At 41.7% G+C, this 22541-nt stretch overlaps 2 protein-coding genes across 2 annotated transcripts; both read left to right on the top strand.

The window, feature by feature from the left end:
* Positions 1 to 6059: 6059 nt before the first annotated feature.
* Positions 6060 to 6992, top strand: LOC144221170 (olfactory receptor 10X1-like). Its single transcript, XM_077751599.1, has one exon. It carries the CDS (start codon positions 6060 to 6062, stop codon positions 6990 to 6992), a length of 933 nt encoding a protein of 310 aa, XP_077607725.1.
* Positions 6993 to 20112: 13120 nt separating this feature from the next.
* On the top strand, positions 20113 to 21066 carry LOC144221162 (olfactory receptor 6P1). The gene has a single exon (XM_077751587.1). The coding sequence runs from the start codon at positions 20113 to 20115 to the stop codon at positions 21064 to 21066; it is 954 nt and encodes a 317-aa protein (XP_077607713.1).
* The last annotated feature ends 1475 nt before the right edge of the window (positions 21067 to 22541 follow it).

The raw sequence follows: 22541 nt of genomic DNA, 5'->3' as shown, positions 1-22541 counted from the left end.
TCTCTGCATTCCTATAAGCCAATAATAAAGCAACAGAAAGAGAAACCATGGAATCTATATCTCATTTACAACTGACCCAAAAACCATAAGATGTATAGGAATAAACGAAACCAAAAGGGTAAGAGATCTGTGCACTGAAAATAATAGAAAGCTTATGAAAGAAATTGAAAAAGACACAAAGAAATGGAAAAGCATCCCACGCTCATGGATTGGAAGAACAAATACTGTGAAAATGCCTATATCACCCAAAACAATCTATACATTCAATGCAATCCCTATCAAAATAACACCAGCATTTTTCAGAGAACTAGAAGAAACAATTTTAAAATATGAATGGAACCAGGAAAAACTCTGAATAGCCAAAGAAACCTTGAAAAATGAAAATCAAAAGGGAGGCATCAAAATTTCGGATTTCAAACTAAATTACAAAGCTGTAGTCATCAAGACAGTATGGTACGAGCACAAAAATAGACACACATATCAATTGGACAGAATAGAGTGATGGAGCCACCTATGTATGGCCAACTAATCTTCAACAAAGCAAGAAGTGCCAATTTCTACAAATCTAAACAGAGAGCTAGTGAGGACATTGTCACACAAAGATTTGTATAAATATGTTTTAGCTGCTTAATTCATATTTATGAAAAACTTGAAGCTGCCCAAATGACCATGAGCATGTGAAAACATAAACAAGTTGTGGAATATTCATGCAATGAAATAACACCCAAAATGAAAAGGAATAAACATGAAACAACATGGAAAATTTCAGAAGCATTAGATTGAGTAAAAGAAGCCACAAGCAACACCATTCACACACTATATCTCTGTTTATGAAATCAGAGAACAGGAAGTTTTATAACGGTTGTAGAGATCACCCACTGATTTACATTTTTCAGTTTACATTGAAATCTTTAATTTTTACAATCAATCTTGGACATAAAGCATGTTAAAAACATTTTTAAAAAATCAATTTATAAACATTTTTGTTGCAGAGAAGTATGCTAAGGAGATCAATCAAAAACATATAAATAAACAAACAAATGAATAAATAAATAAATAAACTTGTGCACATATATCAAAGGAGTTCACAGAGAAAAATAAGAATATATTTTAAAATGGAAGATGTAGCACAGCAAAATAATGTTGCATCTAAATTTCATTGAATTTTTTTTTTTAGTAAGCTGTAAAGAAAGGAGTGAAAATATCAATATATAAAACATGGAACTGGATATATGGGATATATGGGGTGATTTTAATTTTAATAAAGAATATATATAAAGAAATATAGGGACCGCTTTCAATGTAAAAGCACTGCCCAGGCTGACAGCAATGACTGTGTCCAGCAGAAGGAGATGGGTTGGTCATTTCCATGATGGCTCGGGAGCGAATGCTGGGCAAGCTTTCCATGCAGAACTGTGTGGTTTTATCCTCCTTCAGACACCCAAGAGCAGGGCACCAGGCTTTCTCAACAGCTTGCCCAGCTGTGTGGCAGAAGGGAAGAGGGAGGGATTTAAAGTATAAAAGCTGTCAGAAAACTACAAAGTAGAGCCAGACTCTAATAAGTTCTGTTAATATCTTGCTCCTTGATGAATATAAGTATGAGATAAATTTTAATATTGGCTGGAGTGATTTCTACTTTATTCTTCTTTGTTAAGATTGCTATTCATATTCAGGACTTGTTCCTTTACATATAAGTTAGAATATGTTTGCAGAAAACAATAACCTTTTTGGGATATTGAAAGGATTGTGATAAACCTATGCATCAAATTGGGGCCCAATTTTGTTACTTTTTTTCTAGTTACTTGAGATAGGAATTTAAATTGTCTCTTAGAAACCCCCCCTCTCCTCTAATGTGCCATAAATACCACTTCAGGATCTCTAGCTACATCCCACACATTTGGATATGTTGTCATTTCATTTTGATTCAGTTTATTAATTATTTCATTTCTAATGAGATCTCCCTTATGACCATGGATAGCTTAACATTATTTAATTTCTATGTATTGAGAGACTTTCCTATTGTCTTCCTGTTTTTGATTTACAAAGTGAATCCAACATGGTTAGAGAACCAGAAGGTCCTCTGTATAATTTCCCTCCCTTTACATTCTTACAGATAAATAGACTAAGGAGTGCACGTGTTGTGATGAGCACCTGGTGATGGATTGATGAATTAACACTGTATTTTAATGAACTAGAATTAAGATTAAAAAAAACTTTTAAAAATTCTTCTGGTTTGTCTTGAGGCCCAGGATATGAGCTAATGTGGTGTGACATTTAGGATAGGTTACCTATGCCCCTGGGCCCAGCCGGTGATGCTGCTGTGGGCAGATGAGGCCTGGCTGGCTGGGGTGAGGTGGGGGCTGACCCTGCAGGTACAGCCAATAGGGTTTCCAGTGCCATTGGCTGTGGGTCTCGTACCAAGTCCATGCTGTGCTCGTTACCCCTTTCTTGGTCTCTTGCCAGAGATAGCACCCTGTGCTTTTTTTTTTTCTTTTCTTTTCTTTTTTGCCTTTGCCTTTATCTCTGCCTTTGACTTTGCTTTTCTCTGTGGATAATTGCACACTGCAGGCTGCAGGGCTCTCCACTCCTGAAACAGGACTTCATGGGGATGAGAAGAGACCTTTGGAAACCCTCTGTGGTGCTGTTCTTCAAGCTGAGGTCCCTGGCCAATCCATCTTCCATGATTCCTCTTCCAGAGTCATATTAGGATTGCTGAGATATTTCCATGCTTTTTGGTTGTATTTAGAGGGTGGTGCCGAGAAATGTGAATATAGACCACATTCCCTGAAGTTGAAAGGATTGAACATGCTAACAAATTGGCAAAATACTTGACTAAATATTAAAACATTTCATAATTTTTACATTCCCAACAGTAGTCTATGAGTTCTGCTACTTCAAATCTCCAACAACACCAGGATGGCTAATGTTGTTTTATTTGTTTTGTTTTGGGTTTGTTTTGTTATTTTACAACATTCTAAACGTTGGATAGGTGAATCAGATTGCCTTCATCATCTTCCCCCCACCAAGGTACAAATTCCTTGTAAGAGACCTTTCCTTGTAATTCTCTGAGTTCCTTCAGAGTACTGTCTTCAAACATTGTAAGCCCTAAATACCCAGAGGGAAGCTGGTGATGAGCAGAACAGAGAGTGAGGGAGGGGGAGAGCATTAGTGATGCAGATAACTCCCTTCCCTGCCAAACAAAACTTAGGAATTAGCAAGGACTGGATATGAACTCTGCAAGTTTTAAATCCCCAGAGGTTCCACACAGAGTTTTCCTGGTCACATGTTACAAAACAGCCCTGGAACTAATGAGAGAAAATTACAAAGGTGACGGAGAAAGTTCTCTTGCTCCCTGTGATGAAAGAAGAGACGAATCCCTTAGGGCCTCCTAACCAGAGCCAAACCTCTAGAGCTGAAGAGCCACAAGCCCTAATGGTGATCAGACAATATCTCCAAACTGGTGGAGGAAAAGCTTCTTAGCCACTGTGGTTCAGTGAGTGGTAGAATCAGACCATGGCCCGTGTGGCCCAGCCTCACAGCTCATGTGGGAAACGCTAGGGCCCCAGAAAGCTGAAGTTTGCATCAAACCAAGGCCCTTTTCCCCACTTCTGAGCTGGGAAAATTTAGATCCAGAAGGTACAAGGACTTTGCTAAGGTCAGTAAACTAAAAGTGATAAAGTTAAAAACGCAGTCTCTTAGACCAATGGCATTTACACTAGGTGGATCTCTGTGTCTTCTGAGTGAAGAACAAAGCATGCTTCCATCAGTGTGAAGACCATCGTGGAAGAATATAACCCTGACACTGAACTGGCTTTGGGGCGCTGGTAAAATACACAAGGTAGGACATTCTTCTAGGGTGATTGGAATCTATTTTCCTCATGATTAATTAATCCCTGCATTTTCTCCAAATTATCATTTCTCTGTGACTCTGGAAAGGGTGTGTATTTCTTCTATAATATTGTAAATTAAATTTGATACAAGTTGTTTTGGGGAGAGCATCAGACATAATTGAGGGTAGACTGGGGTATAATACTCTCACACCTGAACACACACACACACACACACACACACACACACACACACACATTCAGAATATGCCAGAACAGGGAGAGATTCTGAAATGCATACCCTACTACTGACGTGTCACCACGTAGGCCTGTAGCGCACGAGTGAGGTGAGATTAGGGAAGGAAGGAGCTGTCTGGGAATATGTATTGCTGCTTCTTTGCATTTTCAAAATGCTTCTGAATTGAACGATGGATGGGGACACAACTTCTCTGGCTGTGTAGGAGGGAATGAGGCACATGGTGTGGAATCAGGCTGCCTTGCAATTCGTCTGTTAGGAAGAGCTCGGATTCTGCACCATGGATCCCAGGTACCAAAACTACTAGTTTTGCCAATTTTCTCTCCCTCTCACCCACTTTGGGTACTTAGTTAATCTTTTAGTTCCACAATCCATCTAATTGCTCTACTTACAGAGTTCCTGGGGAGAGTCGAGAGAATTTGGAAACTTGAGTGAGTACAGTGTTCTACTGAGCAGGAAATCTTCCCGATGGCTTAGTGATAATGGAAGGGCATATGGCACCTTGTATTTCTGAGAGGGGAGACAGTCTTCTGACACAATCCAGAGTTTTCACGAGGCCCCATCAGGGCAAAGTGGACCAACAATTTGCGAGTGTGGGTGGGGACCCCTAGGAGTTTCACACTCAGTTTGGATCCTAAGGAGATCTGCCTAAAAGGCCTCAGAAGGAAGCCCGAGGATCCCTTAGACACAGCCTCTCAGAATACAGCCTTAAGCAGAAAGGCAAAGTAATGTCCGGACTTCTTTTGGGGATATAATTACTCACTTATCAAAGGTGCGGTGTGGATACATGGAGGGAAAGCATGAAACAGGAAAGGAGAAAGGGTGGAGGGAAAGATGAGTCACATGTCAGGAGAGGCTGAGGGAGAGTGGATGTCATGTCAGGTCAGGTCAAAGAGGACCACAGAATGCAAGAGATGGCTAAGGTAGGGTCCACAGGGCTGCAAACTTCCAGTATAAATGTTATAATTATATCATTATTTTGTTTAGATTTATACATATGTTTATATGTGAAAATTATCTAATTATAATCCAGAGCATTTTCAAAACAATAATGATTCAGCCCATTTTCCTACTGCTTCTTCTGACTCTCAGTGACCAGCTTGACTCTGCTGACAGATGCTTAATCTTAGCTTCAACCAAATCTACTTAAGACTGGTAACACTGTTTATCTCTAGCTCAATATTCTGCCCAGTGCTGAATAATAAGGTAAAACAGAAATTGTTTATAGATTCAGCCTCTTTGTGATCACTAAGCTATCCAGGCACATATATTGGGAATCATTACCTTCTTAAAATGCTTCGTATTACCACTCTGTGAAATACAGAGATCTATGACACGTAAACCCTTTATGGTAAGAGAAAACAAAGATTAATGCAAAGAATGTACAATCAAATCACAACACTTGGATTCTAGCTAAAACACGCCATGTTAGAGACATGGCTCTCTTATTTCTAAAATAAGGAAAATAATTTCAGGTGTCATACATATTCCACAGCTTCTCATCTACATTGTCAAGAATCAAACCAAAAATCATTATAATTAATTTGACAAAATGTAAACCCTATCAATGTTAGTTATTAAATATGGTAACATGTGGGAGAGGAAATACAATGTAATACATAACTAAGGGAATGTGTCAAATATATGACAGAGAAGGGTGAGATTAAATCAAATGCAGAGTAGCGCCTGGGTGGCTTAGTTGGTTAAGCGTCCAACTTTTGCTTAGGTCATGATCTCACGGTTTGTGGGTTCGAGCCCCGCGTCGGACTCTGTGCTGACTGCCAGCTCAGAGCCTGGAGCCAATTTCGGAATCTGTATCTCCCCTCTCTCTCTGACCCTCCCCTGCTCATGCTGTCTCTCTCTCTCTCTCCTAGAAATAAATGAAAATATTTAAAAAATAAAAATAAAAAAAATAAAAACATAATGGAAAATTGAATATTTATCTGTTGTTTCTTCCAGATTTCACACATGCAACAATGAAGGTCAACCAGACAATCCTGAAAGAATTCATTCTTGTTGGCTTCTCCTTGTACCCACATGTGCAGAGATTCCTCTTTGTGGCCTTCTTTGCCCTCTACCTTCTCACCCTCGCAGGTAACCTGGCCATCCTGGGGCTCACTTGGGTGGACAGATCTCTCCACACCCCTATGTACCTCTTCCTCCGCGCCCTCTCTTTCTCTGAGACCTGCTACACACTGACCATCATCCCCAAGATGCTGGCAGATCTGCTGACTGGGAACAGAAGCATTTCGGTCACGGGGTGTGGCTTGCAGATGTGTTTCTTCTTGGGACTTGGTGGCACTAACTGTATCATCCTCACTTTGATGGGATATGATCGCTTTCTGGCCATCTGCAACCCTCTCAGATATCCACTGCTGATGACCAATGCAGTGTGTGAGAAACTGGTGGTCTCTGCCTGGGCTGGAGGCTTCTTTGTCTCTCTGATAGAGACTGCACTGATATTTAGGGGCTCTTTCTGCAACCCCAACCTCATCCATCACTTCTTCTGCCACATGCGGGCAGTGGTGAGGCTGTCCTGTCTAGAGAGCAATCTCTCAGAACTCATTGTTACAGTGATCTCAGTGTCTGGCTTGACAGGCACCTTCTTGCTCATCATCATCACTTATGTTTTCATTCTCTCCACTGTCTTCAGGATCCCTTCAGCCGAGGGCAAGCAGAAGGCCTTTTCTACCTGCGCCTCTCATCTCACTGTGGTCATCGTCCACTTTGGTTTTGCAGCTATTGTCTATCTGAAGCCAGAAGCCTCGGGAGGAGATGACACACTCATCGCTGTCCCTTACACTGTCATTACGCCTTTCCTCAGCCCCCTCATTTTCAGTCTCAGGAATAGAGACATGAAGAATGCATTCAGAAAGCTGCTTGCAAAGAGGAGTTTCTTGAATACATAATCCTGGATTATTGCTGCATGATTTCTATTCCCCATAATCAGTAGGCATTTATCATTTCACATCAGAAGACTCTGGCATTTGCCTTTTCCCAGAGGTTGACATTTAGGAATCCAGGACCAGTCTGTTAAGGTAAACAATCACAAACATTTGCTTAGTTTGTCAAGGAAGTTATTCAACTACTTCTACTTCTACTAATACTGGCTATTCCTGAAGATACCATGTTTCTGCCACTCAGCTTCTGGTCATCCTGCACCACTGATGGAATGGGAGAAACAAGATTGTGGAAGGCAAAGACTACCCCTGTGATCACAGCACTTAGAGATACTTAAAAATATCTAAAGATACAGCAATTGAAGAGTTTTTCTAGGCTATGTTGGGAAGCATGGTCTGTTCCTTCCAGGAGATAAACTGTTTCTAATAGGTGATACAGTATGTAGAAATCTTCAATGGTCTATTGTGCATATCTGGATTGATGTGTATATTTGGTAAGTCCTATGCTGTAATGGTTACTGAAGGTTTTTAAAAACACTCCTCACGACTGTACCCTTCAAATGACTATCAGAGACTGACTTTGATTACAGAGGATATCTTGGAATATTGATTCAACAAGCAAACAGGGCAGTAGCTTGTGTGTCCAATGTCTGGTAGAGTCCATGGATAAGTTCAAGAAATAACCCCCACTTTTTTTAAAAAGGAAGCTATGCAATCACAAATATTAAAAAAAAAAAAAAAGAAGAAGAAAGAAAAGAAAAGCACTCGTCATGATGTTGAAAGATTTGACCATGAAAGGTATTGTGGAACAATTTTGGGAGACATATGATGTGCAATGAAGGAAATCAGATAAACACAGCATCAAATCACAAGAATTTTCTGAATTCTTTCCTCAGTTCTGTTGTTAACTTAACCTGTGCTCTCTCATGTTGGATATAACATGTTTATTTGGGTTTAGTGTACACCAAGTATCTGAAAAGTGTGGGGAAAATGTCTTTTCCCTTTAATTAAAGAGATGCTATAAAGATAAATGACAAAATGGATGAAAAATATTATGAACACACACTGATTATGGTTACTTCTTGCCATGACCCTAGTTTCTTCTCTGGGACCATCTTGGGCAGGCAGAATATGTCCCCTCTTCAATCTGTCCTCACTGCCTCCATGACAATGTTTCTTCTACTTTGGTTCCACCCTGAGAACTGATTATCCAATCTAGGGAAACCATAAAGTCTTGCAAATAGATACCAAAAATTTACCCACTCATGGATGGCATAGAAAATATGATGAAGTGCAGACTCCGATTCCTGAACTTGAAGTTGGACCAATTAACTTGCATCTATCTGATATGGTGACTGTGGAAGCATTGCCAGTTGCCTACTTAATATTCACTGTTGAGACAGGAATAAGTACCCGAAGTAAAGCTGGAAAATACCTATATATTTAAAAGTCAAGAAACACACTTTCTAAATAATTCATGACTCAAATAAAAAATATTGCAAATCCTAGAAAAGTATTTTGAATTGAGGAAAATGAAAACACTATAGGTCAAAGTTGGTGGGATATAGATTTTCAGTGTTTACATGGAAATACATGGCCTCCAAAATGCTTGTTAGATAAGTTCACAGGCTGAAGATTAACAACCTAAGCATTCCTCTCAAGAATTTGGGAAAGGAATAATAAACGAACACCAAAAGATTGTAAAGAATAAAATGAATAGGTAATAGCAGAAATTAATTAAATGACAGTATAAAATACAGTGGCTTAAAAAGTCAAAATGTGGAGTAGTGAAAATAACAATCAATCATATTGTTCCCTGGCAAGGCTGATGAAGAAATTAAAACAGGAAATGTAACTAAGCAATCATGGGAATGAAATTGGGCCATTTCTTAGGTCGGGTCACACTTACATAAGAGATGAGAGAATCTTCTGAGTGATTTCATGATCATGGATTTGAGAATTTACACAAAGTGGGAATAAATCCTATAGAACACATATTAAAGCTGACCTGGGGAAACCAGCCATTTAATTCTCAAGAAATATAATTTTAATTAATATATTCTACATTAAAAACAAACAAGCCAACAAACCTCTGTATCCTTAAGCTTCACCAGGAGACTCTGCCAAAATTCCAAAATGGACATTGTGCCAAATGTACCCAAAACTTTGCCTGGAAAGGAAAAGAGCAAACACTCCCCGACTCAGTTTTTCAGTCAGTACAGTCTAGAACCTGGATCTTAAAATCTCATTTGGAGCAGTACACAGAACTCGTAAGTGAAAATCAGGCTGGATTTAGCCCAGAATTTCAAGGTAGGCACATGTGATATCTATCAACAGAATTTATTATGTAATCAAAATAAAGGATATTAATCATGGAATTTTTTAATTGATGAAGAAAAAATTTTGGATAAAATTTAATATCCATTCGGGGAATGAATAAAACCTTTTATCATAATAGGAATAAAAAAAAAATTCCAGGGGCACCTGGGTGGCTTAGTCAGTCAAGAATATGACTCTTGGTTTCAGCTGAAGTCATGATCTCGCAGTTCTTGGGTTTGAGACCTGCGTTGGGGTTCTCTCTCGCCCTCTCTCTGTACCTCCCCCACTTACTCTCTGTCTTTATCTTTCAAAACAAACATAAAAACAGAAATTTCATTGACCTAACGAAGCTATCAAACTTCTTTTTGTATCTGAGTACAGTTGAAACACAATGTTATATTGGTTTCAGATGCACAGCATCAGGATTCAACAAACTTCTCACTTAGCTGTGAAACATTTAAATGCATCCATGCTCACTCAGGAAGAAGACAAGAAAGATTGTCCCAGTGTGGCTTTGCCATCTTATTCCAGACAGTGAGTTCAGTGAAAAAGAAGCAAAAGACAGAAGAATTATACAAGAAGGAAAACAGTCATTTCTCATGAATTATAAGGTTTTCTGGCTTAGAAAATCCAAAACTAGTCAGCAGACAAATCATTAAAATTAGCCTTCAATGTAAGGGTAAGGATATCAGACATAAGCAAATAAACTGCATTCCCATAAATTAGCAACAATTGTAATCTGCTTTTCAAAAAACATATCACATTTTGAAGCTTTGAAAATATCAAAGCCCTAGGAATAAATCTAACCAAAGACATGCAAGGCCTCTCTCCATGGAAAACTGTAAAGGGTTTTTAATAGAATTCTAAAGGAACTTGAGGGTGTTATGCTGAGCGAAATAAGTCAGGCAGAGAAAGACAGATACCATATGTTTTCACTTATAAGTGGAACAGGAGAAACTTAATGGAGGACCATGGGAGAGGAGAAGGGGAGAAAATAGTTGGGGAGAGGGAGGGAGGCAAACCATGAGAGACTCTTGAATGCTGAGAACAAAGTGAGGGCTGATGGGGGTGGAGGAGAGGGGAAGGGCAGTGATGGGCATGGAGGAGGGCGCTTGTTGGGATGAGCACTGGGTGTTATATGGAAATCAACTTGACAATAAACTATAAAAAAAAAAAAGACCTGTGTAATGACGAGGTACTCTATGTCACAGATTAGAAGATGCAGTGTGGTACAGAGGTCCATTCTCCCCATGCTAATCTATGTTTCAAAGAAATCCCAGTGAGAATCCTAATAGTGTCCTTATTTTGTGTGAAACTGTAAGGGGATTTAAAATTTATAAGGATTTACAAATAGCCAAGACTTTCTTGAAGAATACCATAACATGATTTGTTTTACCAAGTACCAAGTCATCATGCAGCTACAGTGTGAAATTGGCCCAAGTGACAAACAGACCAACAGGGAAGAGAGCCCCAAAGACCCACACACAAGGGCACTGGCTTTGTGTTAAATATGGCTTTGCAGAGAGGTTTGCAAACAATAGACTTTCAAACATTCATGCCAGAAAAATTGCATATCCGTAGATGCAAAAGAAAACCTACCTCCCCTAAACCACAACAGCAGCAAAATCAATTTCTGGGTATCCAAACCTGAATGTGAAAGGCAGAATAAACTTTCTAAATGTTGATATAAAAAATTCTCTTCACAGTATCCTTAGGACATGAAAGATTGTTTAAACTGGACGTTAAAATCTTAACTAAAAATGAGATGATCAATTGAATTGGAATTCAAAAATTGTTTTCATTAAAGAAGAATTGGTCAGCAAATGGCTAGGCAAGCCACTTAAAACTGAAAAGAAATTGAAGGAGAAGATTAGTGTACAATTAAGATAGTGATTCCTTTTGAAGGGCAGAGGCTGGGGTGGGAGGGGCACACAGAGTGACTCCTCGCTGCAAAGTTCTCTTCCTTGATTTGGGTCGTGATTGCAAAGGTGTTTGCCTGACAAAAAAGTTCACTACGCTATTTGTTTGGATGACTTTCTGAACCTATGTTTTATTGTTAAACATAAAGACTAAACAGAGAATTCCATAGAATGAGAGTAAATATAAATGTTTCATAATTGTCAAAAGCCTCTTACATACTATGTATAAAATCCCTACCAAAAACAAACAAACAAACAAAAAAGAACAATTCAATCAATAGCAAAAATGGTCAAAAACTATTGAACAGATACTTCATAAAAGAAAATACCCAAAAGTGGAAACGGGCTTATTCTCCTTGGCAAGCATGATTATGCACATTAAAATCCCAATGAGCTGCCACAATATAGCCACAGCAACACAAGTGTTTATAAAGTCGTTGGAGCCATAGGAACTCTTATACATTCCTGGTAAGGGTGTCCATCGGCTCAGTCACTTCAGAGAACAGTCTGGTATTACAGACTTACTTTGGAGAATCCGGTCGTCTGGGCATCTACTTTTCTAGTCTTATATAGCAAAGAAACAATGTTTACAATAGACTAAAAGTGGAAATTACTCAAATATTCACCAATCTAGACACATAAATTGTAGTGCATATATCCATGAATTGTAGTGTATTATTAGCCTGCAGTGATAAAGTTATTGTATTAAAGCAAATAACTATGGCTACATACTTCAGTGCACATGAAGTATGCATGTTGCAGAAATCTGGTCTGGATCACTGGCGGAAGAACCAAGCGGCACTCGGAGATCTTGGAAGGGAGGAGGTTTACTCTACACCGGTGGGCTCAGAAGAGATCATTCTCCAGAGGTCTGAGCCCCGAACAAAGGTGGTCGTTTGCTTATAGAGTTAAAAGAAGCCCACCCATACAGGCAGAGGTGTTTAAAGCTGATTGGATGTATACGGGTAGGGAGACTTGGGGTCATCGCTACGCAGAGGCAGGGAAAGGAAGTGGGTGTGGGGAACACCCAGCCTGGGTAGTTTGGGCCGTTCACTATTATGACCTATATGACCTCGAGGAGTTTTTCCTTTATTTTCTCCATTATGCAAACTCCTTTTCCCCCCTTTAGACTATATCTTTCTTTGACAATATAAAAGACAGGTCACAACCCAAGGCTTTTGTCTAATTTCTAATTAGATTCTGTGAAATTGTTATACTATGAAAGTCCCTTGATAGAAAGCATTAAGATATTCTCTCTTGTCAATAAGAAATACAATAATATTATAATATAAAAAATCAATGAAGAAATAAAATATCAGTGGCTTCCATTCTCAATCTGAATGTGAAAAGTGTTCATTTGTTTCTTCTATATATTTTCTATAAGAATTTACTCTGTTCAAGGCACTGCACTGGCTATGCAGAAAACAAAAACACAAAGGAAGTTTTTTGTTTTGTTTTGTTTTTCTTCTCAAGAAATTCACACTCTTCTTGTGGAAAGCCCGGACAATTATGATATGATGTGGATCTGAGTTTTCACAGAGATCTAAGGGAGCACCCAGTACACAGATCGACACGAGATCACTAACTAGATGGTGTCGCCATATTGTGGGCCACTGTCCCCAGACAAGACTTTTCTGCCTCAGTGTCTTAGCATCACTAAAGATGCCCATGAGGAACAAGAAAGAGACAAGAAAGAGGAGTCCTGGGGGTCCGAACAAATGTCACACCCTGGCCTTGGGAGCCATCCCTTCAAAGAAGCCTGTAATTGTTACTATTCTGGGAAGCCGTGTATGTTTCAGGGCAGGTTAAAAACAAAGTGTCCTTTACCGAGTGTCTTGGACCCAGCAACAGAAGGCTTACTTTGAGGATGGTAGAGCCAACCCACCCAGTGTGGCTAAGCCAAACTTCCTCCAACCCTGCCGATCACAACTGCCGGTCATTGTGCTGTTACATGAGAGAGAGAAAAAAAAAATCTTGTCTTATGTAAGACATTTAATTTGGGGGTTTTGGTAGTTGAAACTGTAGGTACATTGTATTGTTAATACAATTAAGTGAGATATTTATAAAGTTCCTAGAAGTGCGCACTATACAGTAAGTGCTTACTACATGGCAACTGTGTAGTTTTTTTTTTTTTTTTCCTGACCCATGGGAAGAAGTATAAGAGCACCTCATTCTGTTTCCTTTCACTGGGAAAAGTACTTTCTCTTGTTTTGCCCTCCTAGTCCCCTTTGTGAAACTATCTGGACCCTTAACCTCCAGAACTGTATGCTCGTGATTCCTTTCTTGGCCAGCATTTGGTCTTTTTCCTTCTTTGGTCTGCCAAATGCCATTCCATAGTATTTCTGTTCATCTCCCTCTCTTTCTCTAGATTCTGTTCCTCTGGTTAAATCTATCAAATTTATTTCTATCTTATTTATGACTGCCTTTTACTACTTCTAGGTTTATAATCTAAAGACAGACTTAACTAAGGTCCAGGCCAGCATTTCTAATACTGCTGTACATACCTGCTTTTGGGGGGTCAAGAGTGAATGCCTCACTGATTTTTCATGTTCCTCCTTCATTTTCTAAGAATTTTCACTTCTCACCACTCAGCCTGAAAATATACAGAGATAACTGTAATTCTCCCAATCCTTATTGATTGGGTTTTGGAGTGGTGGTGGAGTCCAGAACTGATGGCCAAGAAAGAATTCTTGAGATATCTCTGATGCAAAAATGTGACTTCATTAAAGCCTGGGGACAGGACCTAGGGCAGAAAGCTGCACTGGGGTTCTGAGGAGTAAGTGGTTTATACTATGAAGCTGGGGGTGGTAAAGGTAAAAGAGAGGCCTCCAGAAAGACTTTCATATGCTAAAGAGGATGCAAATGATTCCAGGGGCCTTGCTATTGTCAAGCTGAGGTTGTTTTCCCTCTAGTAAGGCCTTAACATGAAGACCAGGGAGGGGGGTTCCTGGAGAAATGTTATACTCCTTACTGGCCTCAAGTATTTATCAATGGGCTGCAGGTCATAGGAAATTTAATTTTACCTGCCATTTCTTTCTGCCTTTGCTCCCCACATCACCATGGAAGGAAGGGTAGTTTGGGGGCTCCATGAAACGGAGCCTACAGGTTTCTGGAGATTAGGCTATTGATAGGATTGTCTTTTTCTTTCTTTCTTTCTATTTTTTTTAATAGTTTATTGTCAAGTTGGTTTCCATATAACACCCAGTGCTCATCCCTACAAGTGCTCTCCTCCATGCCCATCACCCCCCTTCCCCCCCACACCCATCAGCCCTCAGTTTGTTCTCAACATTCAAGAGTCTCTCATGGTTTGCCTCCCTCCCTCTCCCCCCCTTTTCTCCCCCACGGTCCTCCGTTAAGTTTTTTTCTTGTAATATATGAAGGTATTTGCAAACTGTCGGAGACTGCAAGACTGTGATCTCTATCAGTTAGCCATTTGTTTTCCTTTCCTCTGTTCTTGGGCAGCAGGGACTGTCCTAGGAATGTCACACACATCCCACGTGGGGTGCTGGTGTTTGTAGAGGTCAGTTCACCTTGTGCTCCCTCCTTACTTACAGCATCCTCTAATCTTTTTGCAAAGTACTATTGTTTGTAACCCTATTGTTTTGCAGGGAAGAGTGGGAAACTACTTCTACTGCAGTGTGCTCCCTTCCCAATATCGGCATCCTGAACCTCTGCTGGAACACTTCCAGGGAGGTACCCCGCCCCATTTGTGACAGCGCTAGTAGACAGAGAAATGCAGGGGCTGCCTGGGCATGAAAGGCAGCCAGGAACCCAGAGTTGTGAGGCAAGAAAAACCCATCGTTTTCAGCAGTAGATTCAGATTTGAGCCAGGAACCCGGCATCTGAAATGAGTCCCCTGCCCAGCCTGAGTCCCATTATCTGGGAGTCTCCCCTGTGCCCTCTCCTAGCCCAGTGCTATTCACGAAGGGACACGAAAAGGGACGAGCGGGGAAAGATGCTTCCCCCATTGGAGCTTGAGGACATACGGACCAGAGATGAAACGTCTCTTCCTCGCAAATCAACAGACAAGTGATACTGATGCAGAGGTGGTTGGAGTTTGACAAATACTTTCTCCAAAAAAAATATTAATAGTCTATAAAAAGTCAATTAATTTATCTTAATTAATTAATTAAATTAATAAAATAAATTGCCCTGTTGCTTTCTGACTTTATTGTTCTATTTCCTCCAGGGAATTTTAAACTTGAGTTATCATTATATATCCATTATTTAGACAGGCAGCCTCTTTAGCACCTCTGAGTATAGGCACGAGCAGTACCTGGGTGAACTCAAGGACTTTATTCGGCTTGGCTCTGGAGGGCTCTGCCCTGCAGACTTCTCTCTTTCATTGTATCATGTATAGCCTCTGAGTGACTTGGACCCAGTGTTGTTGGGGAGACTCAGATCGCCATGACAATGTGTCCTAAGGGGCTATGTCCCCAGTGATGCGGTGGATAAGGGCTGGCAACGGCTGCCCCTATCTGCTTCAGGGCTCAGCCACCAAGCCTCTGTCCTGACCTACCACAGAAGACACAGGGACCAGCTTTACTGAAGGGTTTCCGGGGTTGACCGCTCCTGTCCAGAAGCAACAGGTAATCAGCCCTACGGACAAACATCCAAAGACAGAGCATGTGAATGAATGCAGAGGGCAGGCAAGCAAGGAGGGAGGCAACCCTCCCTGAGAAATGTTGGTCTCATTCAGGTTAGATGTGCAGGGTCCTTCATTCACTTCCTATGTCTTCCGGATCCCTCATCATCCTGAACACCTCCGGATTGTCTCTAGATGTTCCATTGGCTTACCATCTGAAAAAAAGAGCTTAGCCCTGCAAACATCTCATGTTGAGTCCACTGCTATTTGACTCCTACCCAAATGTTTATGGTTATGGAACTGATGCCTGAGAGGTACATTGAAAATGTTCACAAGTATAAGGGATGTTTCTCAGTTCCGTTAGTGACATGCTAGAGCTCTGTGTTGGAAAGGACAGGGAATTGTGTCTGGAAACAGGGAATCCTGAGAGCAGAGGCCGATGGGAGGACGGATGGAGACCTGTGTTGCATGTTTGGACAGTAGCCCCCTCCTTGCCCTACAGCAGGACCAAAGCTCTATCTATCGTTTTCAGTCCAGAGCTTCACAGCCCAAATTCAAATGATGTTTAAAAACCATTGATTGAATTTGACTGTTGAGCCCAGAGGAGCCAACAGAAACCTCTGTGTTTACACAACCGAGTCCTTCTGGCTGCTCCAGCGGGCAGTCACTCGTACCCAGGGGGCATGTGCCGGACTGTGACTCAGTCTGCTGCCATATCTCCATGGACAGATTTCCTGGGTATACCCCAGCTCCGCAATTTCCTAGATATGTGATCTTGAAGAAAAAAAATCACTCATCTCTCTGTGCCGTCTGTCAATAGGGACAAAGCTGCCAGCACTCAACTGCGGCTGTTGGGGGATTAAGCTGGCCCAGGGAAGGTTCTCAGTGCCTGACTCGTCCTATCAATTTCATTATGTCTTCTCTATGAGCCATGTGGAAACAGACTAAGACAGTAATTACGATTCCAGACAGAACTCAGCTTTTGATTCACCAAATTCTTTACTAAGTGAGTTACAGTTATAATCAAGTGGATTTCAAGGAAAACAGAAGAAAGCATGGTCTCTAAAAATAGGAGATGGCTGTGTGCAGGGCCCTGCCCGATGGTTTGTGTGGTTCCCTAGAGGGGCCACAGGGGACCAGGCAGGTGCCTGGCTGGGTCCTTGTATACAGCACCAGGGAGCTGGGGCTTAGCCAGGCATCCACGTAGCCAGCAGGGCGGCCCCAGTGATGACTGCATGACTTCAAACCCACAGACCTCTGGAATCGCCAATGTGTTTTAAAATAATAAGCATGTTTCACACTGTGGGCAGATCATGTCTTTGTCACACAGCCTAATGAAGTAAGTATGGCAGAGAACACTAGCAGGAGATGGCAGCATCCCTGTTTGACAGATGAGAAAACTGGTTGAGCCTTTTCCCTCCGAAAGAGAGAAGGAGCATCTGTTTCCCAAGCTCCTAAACTATTGCCTTATTTATCTACTAACTCATTCAATAGAGATTTATTTTTATCTCTTATATGCCAGGCACTGGACTTGATGAGGGTAGAGAAACCAGTGAGAGTTTCTGATCTTGAAGAAACTCAAGGAAAATCCAGGTAAATGCATAATGACCCCAATCTGTTAGTAGATCTAATCATAGGGTTGTAGTCTCAATAGGAGAAGTAAGAGACCCCTGGACAAAGTCTTCACAGAAGAACTGATGTTAATGATGACTACTCATGTGCAAAACACCAGCAGTAGAGCACAGAGGTGTCTTAAAGGGCTCTGGCTCACCTGGACTGGGGGACAGGTGCTGGATGGGGGAAGGCACGTGGAAGAGAGCAGAGGAGCAAAGGGAAGATGAATGGTACAGTGTCATCCAGTCCTGAGAAGATCGATGGATAATGTGCTGCTCTTGGTTCTAAGGAGGAAATGCAATGGAATAATCCTAGCAATCTTCCTCATTCATTAATTTCTGGAACTTCTGCTCTCAAAGGAGAAAGGCACGTTTAAAGAGCTTATCGATGTGAACGTTGACATTTCAGGCTCATCTGTCCCGTTCTGTCTTCAGGGTAGAATGCTGCCCTGACCTCGTGAGAATATGGAGGTAGCAGCAGAGCAGCGTGGTTGTTCCAAGACTGACCAGGGGGACAAGACGTAGCCCAGAAATTAGAGTAAATGGGGGCCGGGCAGGGGGTGGGAGAGGAACAAACAACACAAGAAACCTGCACACACAGCGCACAGGTAACTCAGAGCTACCTGAGTGCCCATAATCAGAAGCAGTCGATGTAGAACAGCCTCCTTGGAAGGGGAAGGCAGGTTTGGAGCAGGGAATAGAGAGGGGGAGGAAGTGGGGTCCCATAGGGATGAGGGACCAGAGTCGCTCTGGCTGGAGGAGAAAGCCCTTGGTGGCAGCAGGCCAGTCTGAGTAGCAAACAGCACTTCATTTCCATCCTGGAAACCAGGTTGAGGGAAGTGATATTGAGGCGCGGGCAGGAGCTAGGGTCCGGGCACCTCTGGGTGCAAGAGACCCGACTTGTGGGCTTGCACTGGACTCAGCGCACAACTTAAGGCTGCAGAGCAAAACTGGCCTCAAACATACTTGAAACCTGACAGTGTATTTTCCAGGCTGCCTCCCAATCTGCACCCTGCTTCTAACGGCTTCTTTCCCAGGTGCTGCAGCCGAAAAAACTCGTTTGTATTCAGTTTGTGTACATTACCAAATATGTATCCAAATGGAGTAAACGATTCAAGACCATACAGACCAGGGCTGAAACTCGGCCCACTACTATTTTCTTAGTTGTCTGCCACGTTCTAGGCACTGCTCTGTCTACTGGGGAGAGAGGGTGAGGACAGGTCCCTTTGCAGACTTTAGGTCATTGCTCAGTCTAGGGCAGCATCAAATTCCCTTAACGTGGTTCTTGGACGTTTCCAGCCCTCCTGTTTGAGTTTTCCCCCATCCACTACCACATTTAGCCCCAGGGCATGCTGTGCTGACTTCCTGGCCCGTTCCCCTTCCCACCCCCCTACTGCTGCCCAGTCTTCTGCAAACTTGCTCTCAGAAAAGTATCTGACACATTAAGTCAATTTCCCAAACCCGGGGATTTTGTTTGGGAGGTGCAAAAAGGCTTTCCAAGATCCGCCTGTGAATCATTCTAAAGAGCTCAGTCCCTGGTCCTCAATTCTCTTATCAGCTCTTCTTAGAATCAGTCCACTAGACAAAGTATTCTTTTCTCCTTTCTCACTTTGCTTTTCAAACTCCCTCTGTACAAGGCAAGGCATAGCCCACTCTCTCTCATGCGGAAGAGCCGCACAGGGAAGTTAAGGCAAGTGCCCCCTGTCCGTGGGGGAAGAGGGAACGAAGGGTACTGGGCAACACGTTTGTGAGTCTGCCTTTTCCAGTCTGTTGCTTTCAACACAGCTGAATGGACGCCGATTGAGTTGTCAGCTACTAGATCAATAAAAATCATTTCGATGAGAGATGACTGTGCAATTTCTGGCGCGTAACTAATAGAAACTGCAAGTAATGTACTGTTATTATTGCAACAAAACAACTTCCATTCCCAGAGCTGTGGCGTGTCAATGTCGTTTATTTATGGGAACTAGTTTCCTCAGTGTTTATGTCTCCAAAATGAAAAATAAGACGCTGTGGATGCTGAAACTACTCTCATTCTGATGATAAGTAGGCTTCACGGATGCACATGAGAACTGAGAACCTGGGCGGTCCACGTTGTTATAAAACCAGGCGCAAAAAAATTAACATATTTTAAAATTCGTCATGTTTTTATTGGCTTGGTGAAATGTATGCTGATTACAGAATAAAATCTAATAGAAAATCTTTTCAAAACACAGCCTCGTGAGTCCAAGAAACCCAAAAACATGCAGATAGATACAGAGAAATCAATAAAAGACTTGTAATTATAAAAATATATCACAAGACTTTGAATTAAGAGGTCAGTGAGACAAATAAAGCAAAATGTTCTCTTTTTAAAGACACATGTGCTCATATAATTTTTGAAACAAGTATTAATGGGTATCGTAGCACTAAATATTTAGATTTCACTGATCACATAAAGGAATGACATAGTAATTTCATTTAAGATGTCAGTGCTCACATACAGTGACAATTAGGCTCCATGCAACTATTTAAATGCATGACCAAAAGTAGATACCAAGTTTACACTATGCAAGCTAATATATTGTTATTTTATTTTATTTTATTTTATTTATTATTATTTTTTTTTTATTTTGGGTGGGGTTTTTTGTGGTTGGGAATGGCTTTCTTGTTCTTCCTGTTCTCTTTTTCAGGTGGTCAGGTGGACAGAGACAATGGGGAATTGGAGTGGAGGCCACGTGGCAGAGTTTATTTTGGTGGGCTTCCCTACCTCTCCGCCCCTCCAGTTACTGCTCTTTGTCCTCTTCCTGGCAATTTACCTGTTGACATCGTTGGAGAACGCACTCATCGTGTCCACAATCAGGCTCACCCCAAGCCTTCACCGGCCAATGTACTTTTTCCTTGGCCATCTCTCCTTCCTGGAACTGTGGTACATCAATGTCACAGTTCCCCGGCTCTTGGGAGCATTTCTTACCCAGGACCGTCGAGTTTCCTACGTAGGCTGCATGACCCAGCTCTACTTCTTCATTGCCCTCGCCTGCACCGAATGTGTCCTGCTAGCGGTCATGGCTTATGACCGCTACCTAGCCATCTGTGAGCCCCTCCGCTATCCTAACCTCATGCCGTCTGGCCTGGCCATTCGCCTTGCTGCTTCCTCTTGGGGTAGTGGCTTCTTGAGCTCCATGATGAAGCTTCTTTTCATTTCCCGACTGTCCTACTGTGGACCTAACATCATCAACCACTTTTTTTGTGATATCTCCCCGCTACTCAACCTCACCTGCTCTGACAAAGAGCAGGCAGAGCTAGTAGACTTCCTCTTGGCCCTGGTGATGATTCTGCTCCCTCTGTTGGCCGTGGTTTCATCCTATGCTGCCATAATTGCTGCCATCCTCAGGATTCCTACTGCACAGGGACGTCGCAAAGCCTTCTCCACCTGTGCCTCTCACCTGGCAGTGGTTGTTATCTACTACTCCTCCACCCTCTTCACCTATGCAAGGCCCCAGGCCATGTACACCTTCAACCACAACAAGGTCATCTCTGTGCTCTATACAGTCATTGTACCGTTCCTCAATCCAGCCATCTACTGCCTGAGGAACAAGGAGGTGAAGGACGCTCTCAGGAAGTCAGTCCTGGGCAGGTGCTACTATCCGAGGGGTGTCCCAGGTTGAGGTGCAGCAGAGCCTAGGAGGCAGGAGGAAACAAGGTCTTAATAGCACCTGAAGGAATCATAAAATAGGTGCAAAGGGAATATAAATATCAATTAGTACAGAGTTTTGCTAAATAGTGTCTGGGAATCTCCCAACGCAGACAAAAATTTGGGAGTTATGGATCTCGTACAGGGTTTCCATATTAAAGTGGAATTAGATGTAGAAGAATCTCCCGGGGATTGTTAAACTGCAAATTCCCAGAAAAGAAAATCTGTACAGGGTCTGGTAGGGTGGGTCTAGGCGGCAACGCTGCCGTGCATAATTTTCAACTTCCTAAGAACTCTTGTTTCATAGCCAGTTTGAAATCCCCAGCTGGAGATTGAAGCCCTTTATTTTATAAATGAGAAAACATAAGAAAGGGGATTGACTGGTGGATATGTCAAAGTGGTGTGGGCTGTGTTGCAGCAGTGTCGAAGATTCTCAAATTCTCAAATCCTGCTTCCATAAGAAATCACCAAAGTACAATCACACCCCAAAAGCTGAAAGTCAAGTCACCTACCTAATCAATATTCTGTACGTCTCCCAGGCTTATACCCATTGCAAGTCAAGGAGGAGGAAAATGTAGTGCTGACATTCATCCACGTGTACACCAATGAACAAGGCTAAATCTTCATCTACATCTCCCCTCTTTGACTCCCAGTGAGATATGAAGCCGGTTGACCTAATGAAGTTTGATTCAGTAGTAAGGAAAATTCCTTAGAAAACTTTTATACAGACTGGTCCCAGAATTTTCTCCAGAGCTATGGACAGCTTGTGTTTTAATTAGTTAGTCCCTGGGTGATAGCAGTTGGTAAATAGTTTAAGTTTTGCCCCTGGAGCAAATGATGCAAGAACAGAAAATGCCTTTTTTTTTTTTTTTTTTCTAATCCAAGTTAGTAAACATACAGTGTAGTATTGGTTTCAGGAGTAGAATTTAATGATTCATCATTTACATATAATACCCAACAAGTGCCCTCCTTGATGCCCATCACCCATTTAGCCCATTATCCACTCTACACACCTCCCTTCCAGCAACCCTCAGTTTGTTCTCTGTATTTAAGAGTCTCTTATGGTTTTCCTCCCTCTCTGTTTTTGGAGACAAAATAAAAGAATAAGAGGTGGGATGCAGATATCTCTAGAATGAGTGAGGTGTCTCAGATTCAAAGGCTGGATTGTACACATTCTTCCAAGTTCCTTTGATTTTCGAAACTTGCTTGAATTGCTTAGGGAGATTTTCACACCCTGACTCAAGGTTACTTTCTGCACATTTGAACCATGTTCAATGTTTCTTTAGTTGTGGGATATTTAGGAGAATAAAAAATTTGCTATTGAAACACAAATCGTCACAACTGGCGACTTAGCTTATTCTGAACTAGGCTTAGGGGAAGGAAGAAAAGATTTTTTATTCAAGAAAACTACTTGGCCAATAATCATTTTAGGTTTTCCAGGATCTAAAA

This window comes from Crocuta crocuta, unplaced genomic scaffold (assembly GCF_008692635.1).
Source record: "Crocuta crocuta isolate KB4526 unplaced genomic scaffold, BGI_CrCroc_1.0 scaffold494, whole genome shotgun sequence".
In the NCBI taxonomy this organism is placed as follows: Eukaryota; Metazoa; Chordata; class Mammalia; order Carnivora; family Hyaenidae; genus Crocuta; species Crocuta crocuta.
The sequence above is the reverse complement of the archived record's forward strand: the minus strand, read 5'-3'. Positions and strand labels throughout refer to the sequence as shown.

Coding starts and splice junctions, on each gene's coding strand:
- LOC144221170 (XM_077751599.1), top strand. CDS start 6,060: ATGAAGGTCAACCAGACAATCCTGAAAGAATTCATTCTTGTTGGCTTC.
- LOC144221162 (XM_077751587.1), top strand. CDS start 20,113: ATGGGGAATTGGAGTGGAGGCCACGTGGCAGAGTTTATTTTGGTGGGC.